The 27,144-nt window shown below is 39.4% G+C and overlaps 1 protein-coding gene and 1 long non-coding RNA gene across 24 annotated transcripts; one reads left to right on the top strand and one right to left on the bottom strand.

Moving 5' to 3' along the window:
* The first annotated feature begins 100 nt into the window (after positions 1–100).
* Positions 101–25,222, top strand: MARCHF7 (membrane associated ring-CH-type finger 7). Of its 23 annotated transcripts, none has more exons than XR_014504173.1 (13): positions 225–445; positions 1,121–1,174; positions 6,154–6,309; positions 10,045–10,203; positions 12,565–12,739; positions 13,175–13,339; positions 14,463–15,570; positions 16,083–16,252; positions 17,596–17,705; positions 19,372–19,485; positions 21,835–21,883; positions 24,336–24,635; positions 24,677–25,222. XR_014504173.1 is itself a non-coding variant. In XM_083408505.1 (12 exons), the coding sequence occupies exons 2-12, from the start codon at positions 6,157–6,159 to the stop codon at positions 24,343–24,345; spliced, it is 2,358 nt and encodes a 785-aa protein (XP_083264631.1). In that variant the 5' UTR covers positions 162–445; positions 6,154–6,156; the 3' UTR covers positions 24,346–25,222. The 23 variants fall into 23 exon arrangements, 10 of the variants coding, with proteins under 10 accessions (XP_083264634.1, XP_083264631.1, XP_083264635.1 ...); XR_014504174.1 differs by having other exon boundaries at positions 1,095–1,174; XR_014504175.1 differs by having other exon boundaries at positions 226–445; positions 24,339–24,635.
* LOC310665425 lies at positions 11,002–11,689 on the bottom strand. The gene is made up of 2 exons (XR_014505471.1): positions 11,626–11,689; positions 11,002–11,559 (listed from the first exon to the last, which is right to left on the bottom strand). It is a non-coding gene; the product is annotated as an uncharacterized lncRNA (long non-coding RNA).
* Positions 25,223–27,144: the final 1,922 nt, after the last annotated feature.

Raw genomic sequence — 27,144 nt, 5'->3', positions numbered from 1 at the left:
CTCAGCGACCTGTACAGATAGAACCGCGCGCGCACACACGCGCGCACCCCGGGCGTCATTCCAGCAAGTGACGTGCGTCATACGTCACACGCCCCAAGGGTAAGTGTGGCCCCACCCACAAAACCACAAAAGCACCAGCTCTTCCGCTTTCCCGGCAGCCTCCGGGCGCCTCCTCGGCACACATCGACCTCACCGGAGATAGTCACGAGATAAGGGTGGGGGGAGGGTGTTGTATGTGCGTCGACGCTGGTTGCGGCTCCTGCTCTCGCGAGAGCAGTTTGGGGAGAAGCTCGCGGCGAGTCGGGGCCGTTGGCTCGGCGGTGATTGGCAGGCGGCGCTGGGTGGCTCCCTCCCCTCCCTCGACTCGGCGTTGAAGCGGCCGCCATTGTCGGATCAGCCAGCAGCTGGAGGAGGAGGAAGCAGAGTCGGAGAGCGGCAAGCGGCGGTGAGCAGCTTGTGTCTCGTGTTCCGTATCTCGTCTGGTGGGGTGGGGGGCACATGGGGCGAAGTGGGGGCGGTGCTCCGTGTCGGGGCTGGAGGCGAGGGCCACCGTTTTGAAGCTGGAGGCTCCATCTTGTGTGAGAGTGAGTCGGCAGGAGCCCTTGGCCCAGTTCTCGTTTTCCCTTGTAAGGCTCTGAGGGACTGGCCTGACCCCCCTTATCCAGCAGTCTTGATGGCTACGTGAGCAGAAAATAAAAATAATTCCTCTCAGGCAGGCGTACCTTTTTTCCTTTTCAAATGCTTCCCAACCATGCAGTCGAGGAGGTGGAACTGGAAATTCTCACTGGCTTTCGCCCCATAAGTGTGCCAAGAAAAAAAGAAAAGGGAAGGGACTCGTATTACTGGTTTTCAACCGTAGCACTGTAAACATAACATAACAACAACACACGGAGTACATATTAATTTGCATTGCCTGTTTCAAAAAGTAACAGTAGGGACAGATATGCAACTAGGTTCGTTGATTTAATTAGTCCTCTCCATAGAGATACATGTGTTATGGGGTTGGCAATAACTATGCAGCCTCTAATACCTCCCCCCCCCTTACCCTGTTGTTACGACATGCTGTACTTCTTTCCATTTGTCTTCATCATCAGGTTTATGTCTTGCCCTTCCTCCCAAGGTGTGTACCTGGTGTTATTCCCTATGTTATCCACGTGTCAACTCTGTGACATAGGTAAGGCTGAGAGTAATGGGCGTTGGAATTGAGGCCCAGGTCTCCCTAGCCCATTTCCAGTTGTGCATCCAGAGCATCCCTTAGTTTCTCAGCAGCATTTACACGTCTTTGATTATTTATGTCGAATAAATGCTCTGGAACAAGCTTTGACTCATCTAGCCTTGACGGCATTGCCTTTCTCTTTCTCAGCTACGTCCCATGGGGCAGCTTGACACAGATTCTGGGGCCGCTCTGATTCTCTCCCCCCCCCCCCAAAGAAGCTAATGGAAAGATCCTTGTTCTAGTTTCTCCATTTCCCTTTTCTCATGTCCCATTGTGTGACACTTTGCTCCTTACAGACTTGTTTCCTCTTCTGCAAGGGGGTTACAGAGACCATTGGCATAAAATTGTCAGCAGCCTCACAGGGCTGCAATTTTTGCATGCCTCTGCATCACTTGGTGAAGTTGCCCACAGATGAGTACTGTGTCACCATTGAAAAAGTATTGTGTTTAAGGTGGCATAAGCTGACAAACCTTGGGTTGTGGTCTTTACTCAGAAGTGGCTTTTAATACAGTGATACCTTTGGTTAAGAACTTAATTTGTTCCAGAGGTCCGTTCTTAACCTGAAACAGTTCTTAACCAGAGGTACCACTTTAGCTAATGGGGCCTTCGCGCCACCATTGTGCAATTTCTGTTCTCATCCTGTTCTTAACCCGAGGTACTATTTCTGGGTTAGCGGAGTCTGTAACCTGAAACGTCTGTAACCCGAGGTACCACTGTATATTAAAATCTTGATGTTACAGTGATGAACATGAATGTATAATTTGCTCTGCATTTACTACAGTTATGTAATGTAACACTACTCCCTTGTTTAGGACATCCAGCTCACACTTTAAAAGTGGCCCGAGAGAACAGTAAGTTTTGTTTCCTGCAGCCCATCCTGAATTAGTGCTAAAATTTGGAGTAGTGCTATCTTACCGGTAAACAGCTAGTTTAATCTGCAGGGAACTAGATTTGTTTTCAGTAACTGCTTTGACTAAGTTTGCTCAAGTAATGATGTTTATCGTATGTGGGTATGTTAGAATTTGCCATGAGGATGAGAAGAATCCTTACATTGCCCCAAGATGACTGCAGTGACTTAATGGAAGTGTTGTTATATTAGTTTAGCCAAATTAGTGCCCTAGCTTTATGTTCAGACTCCTGTTGGAGAAACATTGAAGTAGTTCATGATATTTGCTCCCTAATAATTTATACTCTGTGATGTTTTCCCCAAGACGGCCTTCTTTGTCTCAGGATGAGATAATTGCGAAACTGCATTAGAAGGGAGAATGCAGATGTAAAAATTTGCCCCTCAGGAGAAACATTGCTTAATTAGATGTGTTCTGTATGGAACAATGTGTGTTGCAAGTAGGTCTAAATCATCACTGTCAGTGTTGCAAGAGTTTTTTTGGAAGCAATATTGCAGGGAGGAAGTTAGGGAAGTTCTTAGAGCCAGCATCAATAGCAGAGTTTTGTTGGTAAGCTGCAACTTTCTTTGCTGCAACTTCACTTTACCGTCTTCAGAATCTGTTTGCCATGTTCTTTTCCTGCCATTGTAAACAGGGAAGGAGGATGGCTTCTTTAGCTGGATATAGTCTTGCTTAGTTAGAGACAGTTTTGTTTCCTTCTTCCAGTTTTTACTTGTCTGGGGCCAAGTTAAACATTATGGCAGCATGAGTGTGGGTGGGGTGGGAAAGAAAAGCAATACAGTAGTCTTCTTCAGAACTCTTTTTACCTAGATATTTTTATCCCAGTTGGTGTTACATTCTGTTTTGGAGACAACTGGGATGAAAATATAAGGACGAAGCAGTTTGGTGAAGCGCAGTGGTGTGTCCACTATGTGTCCACTGTCAGCAAGGGTAATTTTCAGCTGACATTTGATAACTTTTACTATATATTGCACTGAGCATCTCTGTTTTCTCCTAAGAACTTCAGCCAAACCCATTACCTAAAACGATCTCTTTCTTGGATACAGAAACAAGACAAGTGATAAACAGTTTGTATTGTTTTCAACATTGTGTACTCATGACTTTTACATTGCTACTTCATTAATGCCTACTTTTAGCTTCAGGCACCATTCAAAAGACTTTTTTGTACAGTTATTCAGTCAAATTTATAAGCTGTTCCTTGAACTATTTGAATGACATTAGCAAAGTATCTGTACTTAATCAAACAAATGTGTAATTGGATCGATCTGGTAGATTTGAACTCTCAAATGCCTCCTTTTAAGGCCTCTCATCAAAAGTGCCTTCGAAAACTTTAGCAGCTGATGGGTAATGTGAGAGATAAGATAATGGTTAAAGAAGAGGCAGTGATAAAAATACAGCAACAGACTTAATCAGGGAGGGAAATAAATAGTGGAGTCTCTTAGGGAACTATGTTGGGAATCAGGGCTGCTTAGCTGATTTCTAACAGTAATTGGTCAAACTTCATTGAAGGTAGATGCCAGTGAGCCATGCAGAGATGCAGTGCATTTCAAAGTACAGTGGTACCTCGGGTTAAGAACTTAATTCGTTCTGGAGGTCCATTCTTAACCTGAAACTGTTCTTAACCTGAAGCACCACTTTAGCTAATGGGGCCTTCTGCTGCTGCCGCTGCACGATTTCTGTTCTCATCCTGAAGCAAAGTTCTTAACCCGAGGTACTGTTTCTAGGTTAGCAGTGTCTGTAACCTTAAGCATCTGTAACCCGAGGTACCACTGTACAGATGCAGGGAAAAGGAGATTCACTGCTGTGACTGCCCTGCTGGTGATGGGGAAAAGGGGTAATTCTAGGAGCTTATAGTGACACTTTAGATCCATTGAATCCAAATCCTCTTGTACTCCAGAACTGGGAGAAAGCTATGTCAATTTTAGAGAATGTGTAATTCCCCTTTCCATTGGAACCAGTGGGTAGGGGTGGTACCTCTTTCAAGGACCCTCCCCCTTCATAAGATTGCTCTGCCCATAAACTTGGAAAAAGTAATGCAGTCCCAAAACTACATGACTATTAACTTCAGTCAAATGAGTAGATGATACAGTAAATATTCTTTAAGTGACTCAGTTCTGAAGTGTACAGGATACTGTTGGCAGGACATGAGCAAAACTTCCAAAGACATAGTAACTTTTAAATGGCAGCAATGAAATAGCAGTTCAGCAGAGGAAAAATATTTAAATGTAGTCATTGCAGAAACAAACATAAGAAAAAATACAGTTCCTTAGAGTAAAATACAATATGCAGAAAATAATCATAAACATATAGACTGAACTCCAGTTTTGAGCACACTGCGTCTTTTTGAATTTCTGCCCATCTAGTCCTCATCTAGTCTGGATGGGCGCATGGAAGCAGTCTTGGGATAACTGAGTACTTGATCTGGCTTGAGTCCTAAACAAAACATTATTCACAAAACATTATCGTGTGAATACAGCATGAGGCTTCATTACCTCAGACAAACATGCATGTTATGCCTTAAACTTTAGAGTGGAAGGTTATATGTGTATTCTTAACATACCCAAAAAATAAGAATGAGGAAGGTACTGAGGCCAGAAAAAGGAAGGAACTGGTTAGATGCAACTGAATGTGCTCAAACCAGAAGGTACTACTTGATGAAACTTACACTTTTTGCGTCTGCACACAAAACCATCAGTTGTGACTTCTCAGAAGTTGAGAGAAGAGTGATAGGAAGGGTGGAAAGGGCAGTCATCTTTTTTAAAAAATACAAAAGGGAACCTAGGCAGATCATCACAATTTTTTGTCAACTGTTGCCTGTTGTAAATATGTTGAATGAGCAAAAAGAATTTACGTTTGCAGTATAGCACACACTTGGCTTCTGATTGACTTCGGTATGTACAAATGTTAGCATACTGTGTGTCTATGGCCAGAGCAGGTGCTGTGTTGGCGTACTAATGTTCCATGTATAGTGGCCATGGGTTGCATTTAAGCAAGACACTAAGCATGTGCAATGATACCCAGGAAGTTCTTACAGTCTGAATGTACAGTAATAACTGTACGTGACCTAGAAAATCACAAAAAGCTCTTTCCCCCAAAGCCAGGTGAACTTGTCTGTGCACATTTGTGAGTTGATGGAGTGCTGAAACAGCTCTGTGTGCTTGCTTTTTCTTGTTTTTTATTATAAAGTAAGCTACATTTCCACTAGGTTACACACAGGGTATTTACTTTCAGGGCTGTATATCTTGTGAACAGCTTTTGAAATAGTTTATTTATTACCAAGGTTATATGAGCTTCTTCTAGATAACCAGGTTAATAACTTTATTAGAAGGTAGCAGGTGCTCAGTGTTGACCTTCCTGAAACTTTATTATGATACCTCAACATGTATGACTTTCCTATTCTTGCATATCATACATTTCAGAAATGCCAGCTTCTTTAGGTTTACTTCTAGTAAGTGCTTCCTTGTAGTTTTTAGCTGCGACTTGTCAAGCTTTGACTAGGTATGTATTTGTTACTCCAGTTCTATGAATAATGTCATCTGAGGGGAATGGCTGTCATTTTTCTGATCAGCAGGTAAAACTGTATAGTAAACTGGAACCTCTTTGCCCCAAACTGAAACCACTGTTGTGACATTAATTGGATAGCCACTTGTGCAATTTGGGGTGTTGTTATTAAAGCCCCCAAACTTCTACTTGTGTTGTGTCTCTTCAAAAAAGTTCAGCAAGTGTTATAGCATTGTCCAGACTTTGATTTTGTTGCTGTTTAGCGACTGTAAGAAGACATTATCCATTACAGTAGACCAAATGATTAAGAGGCTGCAGTTTATTTCCAAGTTTCTGAAATGTATATATTTGCTTTGTACTTAGATTTAACCTTAATTTGTTGATCCTCAGGTTAGTGTATAAACATTTGTGCAAAGCTTAATGTTACAAGCCATATGAATGCTAAATTTATAACTTGTATTGTTGTATTACTACAAAGAATATGCTCCATTATCTAATTGGAAATGTAAATATTTTTTTCATATTGCATAGAATATGGAATCAAAGCCACCAAGAATTCCAAGGAGGGTATCCACTCAGCCATCCAGTTCTCAAAGTGCTAGGACAGGAGCAGGAAATGGAGGAACCAGTTTAACTGACTCATATCTTACAAGAGAATCTTCACTTAGATTGGAACCTGGATGCCAAGTAAGTAGTATTTGATGGTGATACATGCTTCATTCAGCTTCCGCTTCTGAGTTTCTGCTCAGGAACAAATGAGTGGACTTAAGTTGCATGAAAAGGGGATACCTTGCTAGGAAAAAGAACTTTAATTAATCTGTTTAACATGTTAAGATATGATCATGATAAGATGTCCAAAAACATCTTCTGAAGCCTTGATAGATTTATTTAATACCAGAAATTCTGTCACTTGGCAGTTTGTGAATGACACAGATCTCTTCATACTGATTAAACCTTAGGTGTATGTATTAGTCTTTTATACAGATATTAATGGTAACTTTTATATATTAGAACAGTGTTTCTCAAATGTTGGACTACAAATCCTATCATCCCATACCACTGGCCCTGCTTAGCTAGGGATGATGGGAGTTGTAGTCCAACAACAGTTGGAAACCCAACTAAAAGTGCGTTCTCAAATGCACAAATCCTTTGTCTTGGACAAAGGAGCCTTAGTGACAAAAAGTGTAAAAGAAGAAAAGAAAAAGGGGAATGAAGTTTACAGTTATTAAGCCTATAAAAAGTATGCTTATTGGTTTTGGGTATTACGCATATCTCAAGGAAATAAATAAAAAAGTGTTGTTAGCTTGATTGTTACATCAGAGTTCTGAAATTAAGGTTTTGTGGAAACAAGCACAAATCCTGCACACCTTTTTTAGAACGGTAAATTTGGTTAAATTAGTCTAATCTCCCCGAGTATTATAACTGCAGTGGAAGGACAGGCTATGCATTTTCTAAATATATATTTTAAAAATCTGAACAAAGCATAAGGGCTACATTCTACTCTTTAGTGGCTACTTTATAGGGATAAGCTTAATTTTTATATAGCATTAACTGTGGTAGGCATGCAAACCATATATATCTTCTCCCTCACAGGATGGGTGCATCAATGTGGGGTAAGGTAGGTTGGGCTATAATCCCAAGGGGCATTAGGGCAGAGATAAAACTTCTTTGCCAACTCAAAAACTGAGATGACCTGTGCTTTGTGGCAGACTTAGCCTAACCCCATGATAATGATGTACAAATAACACCTTTTATTATTTTCCATATTAGTACATGCCATTTAGCCTTAAACAATATAATGCTATCCCTGTCCCTGTTGGGTGGTCCATTGAGAGACCACATGACCATCTCTGAGTGCAAAGCTCACTGAGTTCATTCTGTGACCCGCACTTTCCAGTTCAACATATAAGCATTCTTTCTGCCACTTATATTCCTTCCCCACCTGATGGACGGACTTCCTACAGGGCAAATGCAGCACTAGTAGTGCATGCTAGGTATTTGGTGCTAAGTTCTTAGTAAAGAAGATTGGCTTGTTTCCATAACTTCACAGTACAAGCAACTGCTGTACTGCTGGAAAAAAACACTTCTTTTTTCCTCAATTGCCAACATACTGTCTATATTGTCAATATACTGTCCATAATTAGAATATATATATGTGGCCTTGGAATTTCTCTTCCAAGTTTACTTTTTTGTATTCTGTATGTGTAGAACGCTAGACTACATAGTGCAGCATTGCTATTTTAAAGCATTATCCTAAAACAGGGTTTGGCTTCAACTGAAAAGTGGTATTGGGAAATAGTTTATTTTGTAGGTGCTTTTAGCTATCTTTTTTGAAGAATTAGCAGAATTAAGCCTCTAAATATAGAAATGCTTGTGGCTATTTTAAACTTTAGCATTTCTCTGTTAAGAGTAACTTACAAAACAAGGACTTCGGCAGGGATTATAGCTCTTTCTCAATTTGTTTCCAGTAGATTATATAAGCAGGAATTCTCCTGTGGGAATGTTCTTAAGACTGTCTTACAGGTATGACTACTTGTAAAAAAATGAGTTGCATTCCTGCAACACTTTAGAAACTTAGTTGATGCTTCCTGTAAGTAGGAGATTTAACTACCATCCTTCAGTTGAAAGGATGCTTTATTGAATTCAGTGTTATTTGATTTTAAGTAAACATGGGTAGGAAGGGGCTCATAGTCATATTTTCTTAGCCCCAAATAGAACATTTAAAATGCTTTAAGGCCATTTTCTCAAAGCATATTAGGCTGCTTATGTAAAATAAAAAATAATCAGAGAAATCAGCCAATAGAAAACATATGCAGTCCTCACAGAGGGTGGGCAAAAAAACACAATTTCCTCACTGTGGTAGGCAGAGCATTCCAGAGCTACAAAGGTAATATCTAGATAGCTGTGTGCCTTGAGTCACATTCAAACAGTACAAGCCTGTGGTTCGTACTGGTATATGCACTGATATTGAAAGAAATGGTCATTTGGGTATATTGGTCCCAGACACTAAAGTCAAAAGCAGCATTTTGAATTTGGTTTGATAGTATATAGGCAGTTACTGCTGCTGCAACAGCGCAGGGTTTAAATAAGTGTTCCTTGTAATACCTGTCAAAAGATGGTTCTGGTTATTGTAGCAGATGAAGTTTTGAAGTCATTTTCATGGACAGCCTATTTAAAGTTCATTGCAGAACTAAAGCCTAGAAATTATAAAAGCCTGTATCAGGGTAGCAAGTTCAGCTGCATGTCTTGTAATATTCTACAAGACATTCTACAAGTAATATTCTATTGGAATTTTTTGAGAGAGTGATCCATGAACGATAGTGATTATTAGGCCTTCAATGAAACACCTAATGGGTGTTTGGATAATTTCAATGGGATAATTGAAAATGAATATTCAGAGTATCAGAAATGTCAAAATGTGGCCCAAATGAAATGTACGATGAACAAACTTTGCTTGGCTTAAACCATCTTCCACTTAAGGGCTTCTGGAAAGGCAAGCGTGAGGAAGTGAATAAATGCTGTCATACTAGATAGCTCTTCCTCACAAGGGAATTTTCCTGGACTGTTCCTTACCCAACGTACTGTAACACATTTCGAATATTGTGTTGGGAATGTTGACCTTATATGTACAGGTACCATGTTCCTGGTGTGGCATATAAATTTTATTTATTTATGTCACTATTTATTCTTTTATCCCACCCATCCTTCTGAAGGAGGTTGCTATACAAATACAATAAACTCAGAACAATAATAAAACCAGTGTAAAATCAATATTTTAAAAAATGCAGTACAGCAGGATGCCATTGACTGTACTGTAAAACTCTGCTCCAAATTAGGTCTTGGTTGCCAGTATATCAGTGTTAAGCACATCAGCACTGCTGTACTCCCAGCCACAGGTCCCTGGCAGGCTAATCTTGCAGTTAATTGCAATTCCATTTATTTGTGATGATAGATATGCTTTGCATATTTTCTTTTATCCTGCAATGTTCAAACCAGCCTCAGGCAGTAGTCACCATGGTGATACACTGTTAGCAAGATATTCATTCCTCTTAGTCCAAAGGAATCTAGTAGAGTAACAGTACTTAACTGTCAGGTAAGTAAGTACACCGAACTGACACCCAACATTTGCAGCTTTTAAATTGATAGCTTGAGCTCATTTTTAAAGATTTCCATTCTTGGACTAAAGTACAAATCCTACTGGGACACATTCATTTGTGTATATATAGTTGTGGTATATCACAAATCTATGAAAGTAATCGTCCTTCATCCAAAAAAGTACAGGAGTTGCTTCACATTATCCAAAGTGTAATACTCTGGGTACAAACATAGCTTTTATGTACTTATTAAAATCATAAGGATGGTAGCCATAGATGGAACTCAACTTGATGTCTTGAGCAGAAATGTGACCATATTACTTTGTAGGATTCTAGTCGGTTGCATAGTTCCAGTAGAGACTGGGCAATTGGAGAAAGAGAAGCATATGAAAGCCCATGGAAGCTTCCAGCTTCATCTCCAACTCGCTACTCAGGAACACTTGATCGTCCATGGTCTGGAAGATTGTTGGGAAGCAGAAACAGACTGGTAAGAGCTGTTTGTATCCTAAATATTTATTTTAAATGTTTTCCAAGTTTGCAGTCGCATTAATTTAATTTCTTGTAAGTTTCAAAGAAACATGCAAATGTTATCAGTTGTCTAGTTTTGTGTTAGACTGCAGTTGAATTGCAGAAATGTAGCTTTCTCTTAGAAAACTAAGATGCCTAGAATTGTATTAGAAAAATCCAAGCATCTGTAAGTATCTGTGCTTAGCCATTATGGACTTTGTAGAATCCTGTTTTGCGAACATTACTCACAAATTACTTAGTTTTTGCCTAACAACTCTTTCCCTGTAATATTTTGCCCATACCCATTGGGTACGGAAGCTCCACTTTTGTTCTCATCTGAAGAAGCAGTTAGATTGGCAGACATGAGAGAAGGCATTCTTGGGGTGGCCTCCAAATATGGAGATTAAGTACAGCAATTTATATGTTATTTCTTGTTTTTGTTCAGGAAATGTTGTTGTTTTCTTCCCCCCAAACAATAACAACAACACTTTTTACATTGTAACAAACAGTGCAAACTTCACTTTTTCAGTATCTGCATTCAGTCTGGAAGTTTCTAACTTTTGCTCTGTGAGTTACATTTCTGTGTAAGTGCTAGAGAACATGTTGTGAGCAGAAAGCAGGGAATGGGGTGGAAGAAATGAAGGGAAATTAAGGATGGAGACATGTGTCTGCAGCCGCCTTGAGTCCTTGTCAGGGAAAAAGGTGGGATATAACAAAAAGAACAACAACAACAATTCTAACATAGAGAAATATAATAAAAAATAAGCACACAATTATAAATTCACAAGCATATTTGTATTTAATATAAATAGTGCTAAATTTAATTTAAAGAGTTGGCATTATTTCCCACACCAAGACCCCAAATTAACTATTAATTTAGATTTAGATGTATATTCTGCTTTAACTATCACAAAGTGGCTTCCAAAAGATAAAATATGAAACCACATAGCTATTACAACAAAATAGAATACATGGAAAAACGCTTAACACCAGCAGAGAGGCATCCTAAAAGCTCTGCACAGCTTTGACAAAGCAATGCTACTGCTGCAAATGCTTTGTTGCTAGTAGATGAAAACCTTTCCCTTAGTGATGGTACCTTATAATTCTTCAGATTATTTTAAAATGGGAGGTGGGTGAAGGTGGTAACCTGGGGAAAGGCACTCCTACTATATTCAGGGTCTAGGTTGCAGTCATTTAGGGTGCAGTCCTGTATACCAAGGGTGGGGATCATATGGCCCTTCTGATCTTGCACTATTAACTTCCATCATTCCTAACCATTGGGGTTGAAGAAAGCTGGAGTCTAACAACATTTGAATTTCCACAGGTTCTTCACCCCCTGCTGCTGTACATACTTGCCAGGAGAAGCCTCACTGAACTCTGTGAGACTTTTACATGAGGAGACATGCTTAGGATAGTACTATTAAGACTTGAAAATTTGACGCAGATTCAGCCTAGAATCAAACCAGATTCAGCCTAGAATCAAACCAGCAGCTAATGCAGATAAAAAGAGCAGGTGTTAACAAATGTCACATCTGGTTCCAACCAGGGGCTTTCTGTGTCTGATGACATTTTAAGGGGCAGCCACATGAATGCATAAATTAAAATCCGAGAAGATTTCAGAGCATGTAAGACATTAGCTTCTGAATGTGAAAATGAATGATAGTTTAAAAACAGTTTTAAGAGAAACTATGCTAATTGAACTGTTTTCTTTAAAACCTGTTGAACTGTGCTAAAGGGATTGTGTATATCCTTGAGAATGGATCTAACCATGTTGTCTAAATAGTAAGAAAAAACCTTTTCACTAGTATTACTTAACAGTGAATACAGTCATACCTCAGGTTGAATGCGCTTCGGGTTGAGCGCGTTCGAGTTGCGCTCCTCGGCAACCCGGAAGTAACGGAGCGCGTTATTTCCAGGTTTCTCCGCATGCGCAGATGCGGTGAAAAGCGATGTGCGTGTGCGCAGACGTGCCACCGCTACTTACATTTACTTCTAGATGTGAACGGGGCTCCGGAACGGATCCAATCTAGAGGTACCACTGTAGAAATATCAAATCCTGTGTTTCTGGTTGTTGGACTTGGAGCCCTTTGCACTATCTCTGATTCTGAAGCTTGCTCCCAAGTCTTTAAAAAGAGGGAGGGAAGATCACCAATAGATATTAGACTTATTTTTAATACTTTTAAGGGTAAGCCTGCTCTTTTTCAATCTCATTCATACAAGCCCTTTTCATTATATAACCCAAGCATTTTCACTTTGATTTGATTTAATATTCTGCTAGCTTATTTTTTTAAGGCCCAGTATTTTGCAGAAAATTAGTAACCTTTCAAAACATTGTTTGTAGTCTACATCTTCATCTTCACCTCTTACATCTTCTTGGTTTGGCGAATCTGAAAGAACTCAGGGATCATATTCTTCAAGACTGCATAGCCAGCAACAGGATACTGATTCTAAGAGACCTAAACTTTCTTATACATCTACCTCTAGTGTGAGAAATAATGGTTTAAACACAGTTTCAGGTAAGTGATGTGCTAAAAGGTATAAAATGATGTGTATTTATTTTGTTTTAGCTAGCTTCTTGCTATCCATGCTCTTACACAAGCACAGTTGTCTTGTGGAAACTTAAAAAATTAACAAATGTTATGGCTTTTTGTGGGGTTGAGTCTATTTCATCAGATGCATATAGCATCAGATACTATTATTATGCTCCTAAAATATCTATTTGGGGCAATGAAATACATATAAAGCTTTTATTCCACAACCAGAGTTTCTAGTATAGAGTGGCTTTGAATGAATATTGCCATTAGAATAACAATAACTATATTGTTGTGCATAATTTTCAGAAGAGAGAAGTGTATTCCAATCAGGCCTAAAAACACAGCAGTAAATATTGTGTGTTTAAGACTTTTATCAAGGAAGCAAGAATACATATGTTTTTCACTTTTTGATTTTAGATTCCCCATGGAGATACAGCGATGTACCCAGATCTTCATCCATGGTACTTGGATCATTAGGAACTGAACTTGCAAGAGAGAGGAGAGAGCTGGAAAGAACAGAACCATCTATTAGCAGTCTTGTGGACTGTAGTCGCAGAAATGGTGACTTTTCATCTTCATCATGTATGTATTGTTTCATTCTATTTATGAGGTTCAGTCTATTATCTGTTTTTGCTTAGATGAAGACACTGTTCTTGGCTCACATGGCAGGATAGAAATTTCAGGGGGTTTAGAATGTTGCTAATTGTGAACGGCAAAGTTTTACTTAAAGAATCCTTATGGGTTGAATGTATTGGGTCAGGTTTTTTTTAAAAAAAGCTTAACTTCTAGTCCCGTAACTAGTTTAAGCTAATAAAATAGCATTATTGAACAGTACTAAGGATATGGCTTCCTAATTGTGCACTGTCTCCAGGGATGCATTTGTGGGAGGAAGGTATGCTCATCCTAGGTTTGGGGGCACATTTGGAATTTTGAGAAAGTGCTGAGGGTGCCAGTCCTAAAATGGCTGCTGTTAAGGGTGTGGCCTATTTAACACAAAATAGCTGTCACATCCAAAAAAGTAGAATAAGAAAAGAGATGGGGGTGGGGGGTGGGGATGGTTCAAATTTGGTCAAAACAATTTCAAAAACTTAGAAATGTTAATTCTTGTTGCTTCTCTTGTCTTCTGCTGGTGTGTCGCTATAGAGAAAATAAAATAGAACTTAACCCAGGAGTAATTTTGAATTGCTACAGCCAGCCATACATGTGCATAGTCACAAATAAAAAGACATAGTTAATGCTGGCTGGCAGTTGTTGTTGTTGTTGTTGTTGTTGTAATATTATCTTTATGGAATAGAAAAGAATAGAAATACACAGAAAATAAATAAACTTACCAGAGTAGTAGGGCCAGTTGCTACTGCACACTGTCTAATTTCTCAAATGTTGGTTGTGAGAATAAAATGGGGAGGGGGAAGGCTGAACCAAGTATGCTGTCGTGAATTTCATGGAAGAAGGGCATGCTAAAAATGCCATATATCAATATAATCAACCATGTTCTAAGCAAGACCAAGGGTTGTAGCTCTAGCATACTTACATGCCAATAAGCCCCACTAAATTCAGTGAACTTATTTCTGAGCAAAAATGCATATAATTGGGGTCTAGTTAAAAATGCACTTCTTGGGCTCTAGTTAATAATAATCATATTTGGTTAGTCTTATCTACATAGCAGTATTTTACAGTTGACTTTTTGTGATTCTTATTATTGTAGATCTTCAGGAAAGATCTTCTGCTTCGTATGCACAGGGAGCAAGACCAAAAGAGAACTCACTGAGCTCTTTGAGGCTGAACACATCCATGAACCGCCAGTTGCCTTCTGAACATCAGTCATCATTACTCTCTCGAGAGCATAGCTGGAATTCAAGATCTAACTATGTCCCAAGAGAAGTAGAATCTTCTGAAAGGAATATACAACCAGAGTTTACCCTTGGTGCCATGAGAAGTGGAAGCGGTTCCTCAAACAGTTCCGAAAGAGTTATGCCATCCCAAAGGTCACTGAGTGAGCCTCCTGCAGATACTGAAGGAAGGCGTACAACAAGACAACTGTTGTCTCGTTTAGCTTCTAGTATGTCATCAACATTTTTCTCAAGAAGGTCTAGCCAGGACTCATTGACTTCAAGACCATTAGGTTCTGAAGATTCAACTGCTCCAAGAGCTCATTCTTCTACCCAAGCTAGTGCTACTAACACAGTTACAACTTCTGAAGGCACAGAAGGGCAGACTCCTGATGTTTCTCAGGGATTTAGCTTTCTTAGAAGACGATGGGGCCTGTCGGGTGTTTCATCAAATCCTAGTTCTGATTCGGAAGCTGAAAGTTACAGACCCGATTCTGAAAGTAGAAATTCAGGTTCTTGGCTGTCATCTTCCCTGAGGAACAGGTGCACACCTTTGTTTTCCAGAAGACGAAGAGAAGGAAGAGATGAAACTGCAAGAACCTCTACCTCTGAAACACCAGCTAGATCACTGCATCTTTTCAGAAGAAGAGAACCTGGTGGGGAGGTATCTCTTGAAGCACAAAGTGAATCCCTCAGGCCTGCTGCCAGGCCACCAACACCTGCAGTACCTAATGGTGCTATGTCTGTTGCCTCTGGGCCAGATTCAGCGCATGGTAGAAGAAATTCAGGAATATCAGGAATGTTTCCTGGTTCTCTCTTCCGGTTTGCAGTGCCCCCAACCCTGGGGAGTAATTTGTCTGACAATGTTATGATAACTGTCGATATTATTCCTTCAAGCTGGAATCAGCCTGATGGACAAGATAATGACAAGTCAAAAATACTATCCTCAAGAGACCCTGAAAGGCTTCGAAAAATTAAAGAGAGGTAAAAGCACTATTTCCATAGCTTTTTAAATGGAGTTTTAAATCAATTATAAAACTGATACCATGTACCAAGAGATCTTTAACTTTTTTTGGGGGGGGGGGAATGTTGGTTTTGATCCTAAATTGCTCCTCTGTTTTAATTGAGGGGTGGGGCGGGGTTTTCTGCCAACTTGCCTTCATCTGCAGCCCTTCACACCATTCTTAATGCTCCCCAACCCCCAGGAGCAGAATTAGGGGATGTGCATAGGGCAGTAGATGGAAGAGAGGGCAGCAAGTCTCATTTGGTGAATATCACCTCTTTTGTTCATGCAAGGAATGTTAGGATCCAAGGCAATGTTCCTGGAGATGGTATACGCCCCCTAGTTAATGGTCTCTCTTCAGTGCCATTAATAACTTTGGTTGGGGAAAACTTCGTGATTGTCTTGCATGTGAATGTGATTCAGATTAATGCGTTAACATGTGAAAAGTGTATTCCAAGTTTTTTCTGCATAATAACTGTTTCCTCTTACTTAGCCTCCTTTCCGAGGACTCTGAAGAGGAGGAGGGAGACTTATGTAGAATTTGTCAGATGTCGTCTACTTCTGCTACTAACCTCTTAATAGAGCCATGTAAATGCACTGGAAGTCTGCGCTATGTTCACCAGGAGTGTATGAAAAAGTGGCTACAATCCAAGATTAACTCAGGTAAGGCAGCTCCTTTTTAGGACAAGATTTTTTCTTTTGAGTTGCTCTTCCATGGACTGAAGGCTTGATGCAAAGGGGGCTTCAAATACCTACTTATGTTCCTGTTTCTGTATGTATGTATGTATGACCATAGAGAGACATACCACACTCTTTATGTTAGGGCGTCGCCAACCTTTTTGGATAAAAGGTCACATTGCAAATTTTGAGAGTTGCTGGTACCAGTAACAAAATGGCCTCCATGGGGGCGGGGCATAACACAAGATGGCTGCCATTGGGACATGGCTTAGCATAATATTAGATAATAGTCATATTGAAGCTTTTCACATAGTTGTATTTTCAGACTATAAAATGCTTAACCTGTTTGTTACTGCTATACAACTTTTAAAGGCACAAGAACCCTGCCTCCCCCCCCACCCCTTGCCGACCTATCCAAAGTCTAGGCTGCCATCCTGTACCCACTTACCTGGAAGTAAGCCCCATTAAAGAAAAATGCTTGCTTCTGAGTAGATGATGTATACAATTGTACTGCATTGAACTATACAATGAATTCTTCATGAATGCCTATTCCTTAGTTCCTCCACAGCAGGACACATGCCTTAAATCTCTTTGAAGAGTTTTATTTGTCTTTAGCGGGGAGAGGAATTTTGCAGAAAATAATTTTTAGGGTCAGATGAACCCCTCACAGGAAAGATGGATCCTGGTTGCTAGAGGAAAAAGAAAGGGCAATTTATGGCGATTCAAAGGACTAGAAATTAAGACAGAAGTGGGGAAATTGCATTAAAGGGGAGGGGAAGATTTGCAATTATTTAGGACCTGAAGGATTTCTATTCATTTACCAGTCACAACTCTGACTTCATTCATTGGCTAGAACCACTGACAGGTGGGAGCAGCCAGGCTGAGTCATTTCACAGAAATTGGCTTGGAAGAGTGCCTGTGGACTGTTTTGTAACATTTTCCTGGAAGGGCTAGAGATGCACTTTTTTGTAAAGAGAAAGCTCAAAGAGTCTGGGGCTCTTTGACCAGTGAAGGACTTTGCTAGCACTGCATTAGCAACCTGCCCCCTCCCCCTTATATGAATCTATACATAAATTTATACGCTTCAATGAAGAGAATATGATGCTAGTAAGTGAACTGCGAGACATAAGTAATGCAGCTGAAACTTATGGCTGTTTGATCACCGGCACCAGTGTATTCTGCCTTGCATGTTTATTTTGTATTAATGGCCCAGTTATATAAACAAAGATAAACCTATCTTTCTGTTTGTTAGTGTGCTTTCATATGCCCAGTTGACTCAAGAATGCCTTTACTCTGAAACAAAAAGTGTAACTCCCTTGTTCCCTCAGGTTCTTCACTGGTAGCAGTAACTACTTGTGAGCTGTGCAAAGAGAAGCTGCATCTCAATCTTGACAATTTTGATATCCATGAGCTTCATAGAGCACATGCAAATGAACAAGTTAGTATATTTTGGCTAATTTGGTAAGTGTCAGTTTTGTGCTGTGATTCGGGACACTTTTTTCTAGAAGAAAATATCAGTTCAGGTCAAATTTGATTCTGAATTTTTAATTGTCCTAAATAAATCACAAACTACATTTGATATCTACAATGCCCGTTTAGAATAACATTCTGTCATATGTGTGTATATCTTGGGCTTTGTGTCTGTGTGTTTGTGTTCTAATTTTTTTATTTTGGGGGGCGGTAACTCAGTGAGCATCTGCCTTGCATGCAGGCAGTTCTGACTTCAGCATCTCTAAGTAGGAATGGAAGAGACCCCTGCCTGAAACCTTGGGAGTGCTGTTGCCAGGCCCATGTAGACAATGCTGAGCTAGATGGATCCTGTGGTCTGATACAGAATGAGGCAGCATCCTACGTTCCTAAGACACAATGCAAAACAAAATAAATGGGAAGCCAGAATGAACATCATTGATAAAGTGACCTCACTTGCTGTGTGGTCCAAGATAAAAGTTGGGATTATGGAATAGCAGAAACAAACTGTCTTCTGACAGTGACAGTGCAATTTTATCTCAAAAGATGTCCATAGGATGAACTCTTAATAATATGTCTGTGGAAGCGTCCTCCTTCCTCCACGCTGACCTTCCCTCATGGAGTCTGAAGGGAGAGTGTAGTTCACCTGAATGCTGTCACAATCCTCCCTGCTCAGTGAGAGATTGTGTAGCTTTCTAATAACTGGGAGGATTTTCAGTCTGAAGCAAAAAGTGTTACATACTTGCAGTTCCATTTCCCATGCACTATGCGGAAGGTCATGGGAGGTGATAGCACCAGACACCATTAATGAATATCTGAGTAGGCTTTAGATGCACTTGGAGAGGGCAGCGCTAGTTTCCATTGATAAGTAAGGAGACATCAATGGGGCATTAGTCATAAGCAGTGTGTGTGCTGATGCTGAATATATTTCCCTTCTACAATTTTACAAAATAGGCTTAGCAAGAGGTGCTAGGAGAATTTTTAAAGACGAGGGGTAGGTCTGAGAACATTTTGGGGGGGGCGTGGCATGTTGAAAGGCATACATGTGCAAACCTACCTGCCAACAAATGAAATTGCTAGTGTCTTTGACAGAATCCTCCCTGTCAAACAGGTATAATATACTTGTGCATCTTTCTAACCAATATGCAGATGAAACCTTTTTGTGTCTCATATTCATTGCTATATAAACACCAAGTTGTATTAAGCTTCAATATAAGTTTTATAAATGTATAATGCATTTTGCTTCTGTTTTTTAATACTTTATGCTTATTTGAATCATTACATTTAATTTAGTTTAGAGTTTGAGTTTTGAATATTTATCAAGGGCACCCTTTGTTTTGCAGAAAGGAGCCCAAAAGACTTCCCATTATTTAGTGTGGCTCTCATTTTCAATTTTCTCAAGATGTCTACTTAAGTATAGAATTAGTCATTTTAGTGAGGTGTTCATTGACTTGGAAGAACGGTCTTTACAAAGCAGTTTCTTTAAAAGTGCAATCATGTTAAGATTGAAATCTTTGATGGATATTAAGCAATAATGCTCCTGCATGTGCTGGGATAAAATAATCAGTGTAAAACAGCACTCATTGTGCATTTAAGACAACTTAAATGTTTGACTTGATGATACCCTCTTTCTCCAGGCAGACTATGAATTTATCAGTTCTGGGCTTTACCTTGTAGTATTGTTGCACTTGTGTGAACAGCGCTTTTCAGATATGCTGGGAACTACAAGTGAGGCCAACACGCGTGTCCGGGTAAGTAAGTGGTGCAAACAGCTTCTGTGGCAGAAGCAGATTGTGACACCTGTTAAAGCATGTTTTGATATTTTCTCGAATTTTGTACTGGTCAGAATCAAAAGCCACACTCCCAGCTGGGGCTTTCTGCTCATTCCTGCTGCAGTCTCTCATGCCCCAAAGTTGCTCACAAAGGTCTGAAGACCCTCTGGAGATGTTATATAGGAAATGCAGCCATGTACACATGTTCTGTTGGCACAAGTCCTTCCTGCTTGCATATGGGGTTCTAGTTATTTCCTAAAGTACTGCTTAACAAACAAAGCCACACACATTGGGGAGATTAAATAGGCATTGGGTAGTATCTGAATGTAATTTTAAAGTTGATTAAGAGTACGTTAAAGCAGCATTTCCCAGCTTTGGATCCTCAACTGGACTCCGTTCTTCTCCAGCCAGCACTACCACTTGTTCGGGATGATGAAAGTTGTAGTCTAGCAACATCTGGGGATCCAAGGACAAGAAAAAGCATATAGCAGGAGTGGGCTACATTTCCTTTGGAGCAATGTCTCTGAGTTTGTGTGTCACATGCAGAGAGTAGGTGGGGCAGAGCTGATGGGTGGAGCCACAAACTAATTGGAATAAAGGCTGTCTTGCATCCATGACTATCTCAGATAAGAATTCCCAATCTAATACAGGTCTACCTGAAGTAAGACCCACTGGGTTTAATATGGTTACATTCAAATTGGTATATAGAGGGGGGTTTTTTTCAGTGCAACAAACACATACAACTACTGGTCATGCAAGTAATAACTTTACTATGCTAGACACACTTTACTTTACTATGCTAGACACACATTTATGGAAAAGATGTTCTTGAACATCTGGGAATAAAAATACTACCAGCACTCACCGATTTATTTTTACCAAATAAAACACTACTCCAAATTATTCTGAAATTGCATCGAAAGAGAAAAAAGGAGGAAGTGATGGGGTGGAAGAATGGGGCAGCTTCAGGGGCATTGGGGGCCATATAAAATGAGTCCCTAGATTGCAGGTTGGCCACCTGTACTGGTACATTACTGGTAAAGGAAAGTGGAGGATAAGCATAACCTCCATGAACATGCATTAATTTTTCTATTCTAAAAAGTCTCATATGCCTATTTGGGCTCATGAGCATTATTGTAGTTGCCCTTTTTTCCAAACTACGAAGCCCCATGCAGCCTCTGCTTGTAGATAAATTGACCCACTGCCTGTTCTATCCACTTTCCAGTACTTGGTACCTTTTTTGAGCAGACTTTGTTATATTTTTTCTTGATTGACCAATAAAAATCCCTAGAAATGTGCCTGTTTGGGAAAGGATTTTATTTTATCCTCTAGCAAAGTCCCCTGGATGGCTGGTGCTATCAAGATTGACTAAATATGCAGGAGTTAATGACAACTCTCTATGCAAGTTTTTCTCAACACCCACTCCTTCCTTAACAAGGAGTTTCATCTAATGATGGATTTCATTCTGTTACAATTATAGTACTTAAGCAAGATTTTCTTACACTCTTGCTTGCTCAAAGGGTGTCCTTGACAAATATTCAAAAAACCCCAAATCCAGTCATTCTAAATCATTGTTCTAGTTTTGGATCTGAAGATCTGCATGTATTTCCGTAAACTAAAGACGGTGCTCATCTTGTCTATATAGTAAACTAGACTGAAACTTGCAAGTAGGTTCACAGTCAACATATGTCCATTTCTAAGGCCTAGCTCATACAGTACTTTTCTACATGCAGTTAATAACTTCTGCATTAAGAAACTTCACATGTGAATTGTTGGGTCAGTTTTAGCCATGCACATTCCCACATTTTTGTGGAGAAACTTACATGTGTGAATTTCTGGCTCACAGATACAGATGGTGTTTCCTGGGCCTTTTTAAAGCCTCTGCGATTATCAGTATCCCTTCACCCCCTTGGCCCAGCTCACATGTTTTTCTATAGGTGTGCATTCATGGGGATAATTGGGACTCTTCATTAGCAAGATAGACAAAAGAAAGTATTATATACAGCACATAGTCATTCTGTGGAATCTGCTTCCACAACAGGTAGGGATGGCCAACAGCTTGGATGGACAAGGCTGTGTCCTACCTCCACTATTGGAGGCTGCATGCCTCCTACTACCAGTTGCTGGAAATCCCATGGGTATCTGGTTGGCTACTGTGAGAACAGAGTGCTGAACTACATAAGCTATTGGCCTGATGTAGCAGACTGTTCTTATTGGGAAAACTTAAATTCTTCCATGCATATATATGCTTTGGGGTTTATGAATTGTTTTACAGGCCTGCAGTGATTTACAACTTTTAAAACTACCTTATTTCTGTATTATTTCTAGTTTATTAATCTTGCAAGGACTCTTCAGGCACACATGGATGATATTGAAAGTAGGTGGCTTCTGCTTGTTTCAGTTTCATTTAAAAGTCAAAGATGAAGTTTATTCTTGTTTCGTATCTTGCGATGTATAATGCTGAGTACTTGGCTGATGTGCAATTTTCACGCAGCTGTGACTGGTATACCTAATAAAACTGAAAGGGAAAAGAGTCCATTAAAAGCACTCATTCTTGACTGGATTGTTCCCTTTAGCAAGACCATTCTGAATGAAGAGAAACCTCTTACTGTCTCAATCTGACTTTCAGGTGGACATTAGGAATTTGTCTAGCTGTCTCCTAATGTCTGCCTCCGAATAACGTAATCAGGTTCTCAGGAGTGTGTACTTCTATAATGAAATCTTAAGTAACTTGTATAGAGGTGTTCTTTAGAGGTAATTACGTTTTTGGGAAGGGCTGCTGCTTTGTAGGTGATGACTAACTTGGTCATGTCTAGTATAAACCACCTGACTTTCTGCTTGCATTTTGGACAGAATATGCATTAGCCAATTATAGCACCAGTAGAATAGCTGTAACTTACATTGCATGTTCGTAGTAATCAGTCTCTAGTATGTATCTATGCTGAAGTGTTAGTGAGGAGGGCCTGAGATCTATAGTTGCTTTGCCATACAGTCTGTGGTGAACCCGTTAGTGGATCAGCAAGAGGAAAAAGAGGTGAGCATTTACAATTGTTAAACTTGAAGTTATTAGTAGTTTCTTGTTCCCTGTAAACCCTACAGCTGTACATTCCCATGCCCCCTTTTCTCTTCCCAATGAGTAGGAATCTCAATAGTCTTTGATACCAACTGAAGTTGAATTAGTCCAAGCTGTGTGCTTCTTTTGGTTCTGCTTGAGCTGATGAAACCCTGATTACAGCAGAGGCCAGGAATTTGTGAGCTGGCTCGTAGAGCAGAATGTCTTCTTCAGTGTTTGTGCAGAAATGCTTGTATTTGTAGAGAGGAGAAATATAGTATTGCCAGGAACCAGCTGCCTTTATTTTTCTCTTCCTTGAAGCTCTCTCATATGTTCTTATTTCAGCCGTGCTGCTCTTATGGAGCAACACTAGCTACCCTCCTTTAATCAGTTTCCAGTAGTTGCAAATCATTTTGCTGCCCTCTTTAAATACCATTTTCTAGTTTGCTGCTCCTACAGCTATAGCTGTTTGGTATAATTTATTCTACTTAATGGATTTTTTGCTTCCTTTTCAATGAATTTTGGGAATGTGTAGGCCACTGACACACTTTGGGTGGGAGCAACTGATTTGGTAACTATTTAGAAAATGTATTATACTTTAAACACAAGTGATTCAGTCAGACTCTTCCCATATGAACTGCCCTGGACCCTGCAATCGTAATCAGAGGCCCTTCTGCTGCGTGTGCCACCTCCACGAGAGGTCTGGAGGGTGAAACACGAGAACAGGCCTTTTCTGCAGTGGCTCCCCACTTGTGGAATGCTCTCCCCAGGGAAGCTCACCTGGCACCTTCGTTACATATCTGTAGGCGCCAGGTAAAAACATTCTTCTTCTCCCAGGCCTTTGGCTAATTAAACAATCTATGGTCTTTTAAACTGGGGGGGGGGGTATTGTGTGTTACTATGGTATGTATTTTTGTGGTTTGTTTTAATATTTTAAACTACCCTGTAATCTTTGAAGGACAGTATAGAAATTTAATGAAGAATAATAATTGTTTAGCAACTTTTCCTTTCTGAGGGACGTAGATTTAACCTTTGCTTCTGCTGAAAGTGTTTCAAAATGTCATTTATTGTTAATATAGTGCCTTCCATGTACATGTATTTGTACATCAAATGAAAGCAAAATCACACAGTGCATCGTACAAAGAGTTATATCCAGCATAAGCATACTTTGAATAAATCCACAGTAGTAATTGAATTAAATTAGAGAGTGTCTGCTCTGAGTATGACTTAGTTGGATAGAACTCATAGACTTCCTAGAAAACTTTGGACTGAAATGGTTAAAACAGAAACTAGGCTATTGTGGTGATTGGGAATTTCCTCTTAAATGTTGTTTAAAGGATACAATTAATGGGTACAAAAAAGTACGATGGTCTTATTTTAACAATTAAAAAAATAGGTTACCTTAGGACATTTCAGAAATACCTGACTTCTCTGATCATTTTCAATTTTTTCATCAATAAAATGGGAAGCTTTACCCTCACCCATGCATTGGGTTTAAAACACATTTGCTTCCATTTACTTCATGGTGCTCATTAAATATTTATTTCATTTTAGCATAAGCATGTGTAGGTGTTTTTCCATTTTCACTTCAGGAGAAAAGATTTGTGTGTGCGTTGTGAAGCATGACTGTGGTTTTCAATTTAGGAAGCATTCTATTTGGAAACACTTAATTAAAATTACATATATGCTATGTTAAACATGTTCGTGTTCAAATTAAAAATTGCTTCCTGTACCTTAGAGTTGTAGAAAGGTTTTTGATTGGGTTGTGTACCTTCAGCAGCTTCTGATGATGATGATTCTGAAGATGGTGAACTCGACAGAACACTTGATGCTGCATAAATGTGAATGGAAGGACCGGGTGGATACTCAACTGGCACAAGTACCATCAGTATGCATATGTTTTGTAAAACACATTGAATGCTATTAGATTTCTGACGCATTGCTGAATTCAAAAATTTGCTGTTGCACATTGGTATCGAGAGACCTGCAAGTGTGTTGTTTCTCCTTTGAGATTATGACATGTATGCCTTCTTCTAAAATAACAGATTTTTACATGTAAGGCAAGTGATCTCCTTTTGTATAAACTTCTTACAAGTTAAACAAGTTAACTTCTTACAGTTAAACTTCTGGAAAATGTTTCTCAACTTTTGCTCTTCTACTGGCTCTAAGTGGTAACATTAAAGTGTGTTTGCAAGTCATGGGGAGGAGATAGTTCTGTGTTAGCTTTCCATTTTAAAACACCTTTGGGAAGTCTCTTTTATTTTGCTTCCAGTGTTAACCAAGGTTGAGTGAGGGAATGAATGGGTTCTGTGAAGTTAGTGTTAAGTTTCTAAGTTTTTCTTGAGGAATGTTTAACTCAAAGCAATAAATTTGCAAGGGGCTACTAATAAGCGTTAATTATGGCTTTTATAAGTATTGATTTTGAAACTGCTGATTATATTTGATAATAATATTGTGTAGAAGTTCCGGTAAGGAATTGCAGCTGTAAACACTTGCATTTCAGCATTCCTGGAAGGAATAAAACTTATGGTTTAGAATCTTAACCAAGCTATTTATCTTAATGAACCTTTTTTAGAACCCACATTCACTGCTGAAGCACTGGTTATCAATGTGTTTTCTAGTGTTGTCACTTGTTTGTTAAATAAAAATTACAACGCATACGAATTGCCTGCCTTCTTAAAATACAGTATTTAATAGTGTACAACTTGTCTTCTAAATTGCAGTCTGCATTTAAGTTCTTTAAAATTCTGGGGAGAATTCAGCCTTGTGTTCTTCTGATAGTTGATAGTTCTGTCTACACAGGTCTTTCAGCTTGTCAAGACAGAACATCTTCCGCGCCTTCAGGGAAAAAGGATTGGGAGTTGTGACATTGTAGGATGCTGCTCATTATGTCACATACCATGGCCACTGGTGTGAATGAAATTTAGCATAATATACAGGCCAAAAAGCCACAGTTCCATAATGCAGCAGGTATTGCAGTATGAAAGGAACATTTGGAAGACAGGATTGAAGTGCCAGAATTAAAATCAAGAAAACTAATGTATTCCCCATATCTGAATACAGACCTAAGATCACCTTCTGAAACCTTTCAGCAAGGTAGGAGAGGCTGCTATTTCTAATCCTTTGCAGATGTTCTATAATGATAGTATGGTTGAAGTTTTGAAAGCTATTGAATGATCTAAGAACTGTAACCATAATCTCCCCTCCCCCCCTCCAACCTTGGCAATTGCTGTAGCCGTTCCGATTCCAGGGAGAATCTCTGTAGTAGCATAGAGAGCAGTTGGCAGCGAAGAGAAATCTAGATGGCCCTACTGTGAACACAGAAGGTTAGTAAATCCAGTTTGAAAAATGCAAGTTACCGGGATAAAACCTGAAATGATTTTACACTGATGTTGATGAACTATATAAAACTCCTCTTATGACATGTTCAGAATTAAATTCATTTTTAAGCAATATGTTATTTAATGCCACCTTTCTAACCAAAATTGCATTGCTTTTTCTGGTGACTGGCATGCAGTTATTTGAAGACTTACTAGTGTTAGATCAGTTAGGATGTGATGTCTGTGGTAAAGTATTCAAATGATTGATAGCTTATTAAGTGTAATTGTGCACTTAAACCCACAGAGATGTGCAATCTGTTTAAGTGCTAGTTCAGTTGAGCTACTAGTTGCAATTTAACATATGGTAAACTTCCTGCATAGTATTGTCCCCTGTGCAGTCATTTCAGGAATCGATGGTGCTTACTCTCTCAAACACACATCTTTCAGTACTTTATTGTTTTACTATAAACTGCTTTATTGAATTACTTAATGTGTAGAATGCTAGGAAGGCCTAATCACCTTTAGTGCCCCCCCTACTCCGTTTGATTGCTGTGGACCCCAGCAGCTATTTGAAGTATTTTGCAAACTGGTTTTTGCAGATTCGGAATATTTCATGAGCCATATACTTCTGAATGATAATGGGTTCAGTTGTCCTGCAGTATGTTATTCCTCTCCCTCCATTTCCTTTTTAAAGTTACATTTACTAGCCACAGATGATACCATATGCCTCTATTCAAATGAATGAGAAATGGTGTCTCAGACTCCTAAGCCACTTTGGGTTATCCTCACCAACATCTCAAAATAGGGTCGAGAGGAATAACCACATTTTGCCTGTATAATTTTGTTTATATGGGTATACACTTTAACACTAGAATGCATTGTTTGATTTTGCAAAAGAAAGCATGACCATATTTCTCTAGGTACCCCCTCTCCAAAAATAACCATTACAGAATGCAATGGAGCATGTTGTACCCCATAGATTTCCCCCTCTAGGGATTAATGCTTCTCCATGGTGGTTTTACTTCAGCACCTGAATTAAGATGCTTAAAGTGCTCAAACCTGCAATACTGATTTAATATTTGCAATGCTCTTTTGTAAAAAACAAATTCTCTTTTATTTACTATAAGCACCATATTCCTCCTAGGCATCTTTGTTTTGTTTTTCCAGGGCTTCCTGATAGCACAGTGAAGTTTTCCTAATTAATGTCAGGTTTTGTTTAACACTTTAAGAAAAACAACAACAACCCCAATAACACTTTTTGGAATA

The sequence above is a fragment of the Podarcis tiliguerta genome, assembly GCF_965153285.1.
Source record: "Podarcis tiliguerta genome assembly, chromosome: 1".
Lineage (NCBI taxonomy): Eukaryota > Metazoa > Chordata > Lepidosauria > Squamata > Lacertidae > Podarcis > Podarcis tiliguerta.
Note: the sequence above shows the minus strand (reverse complement) of the source record. Positions and strands in the feature narration are given on the sequence as shown.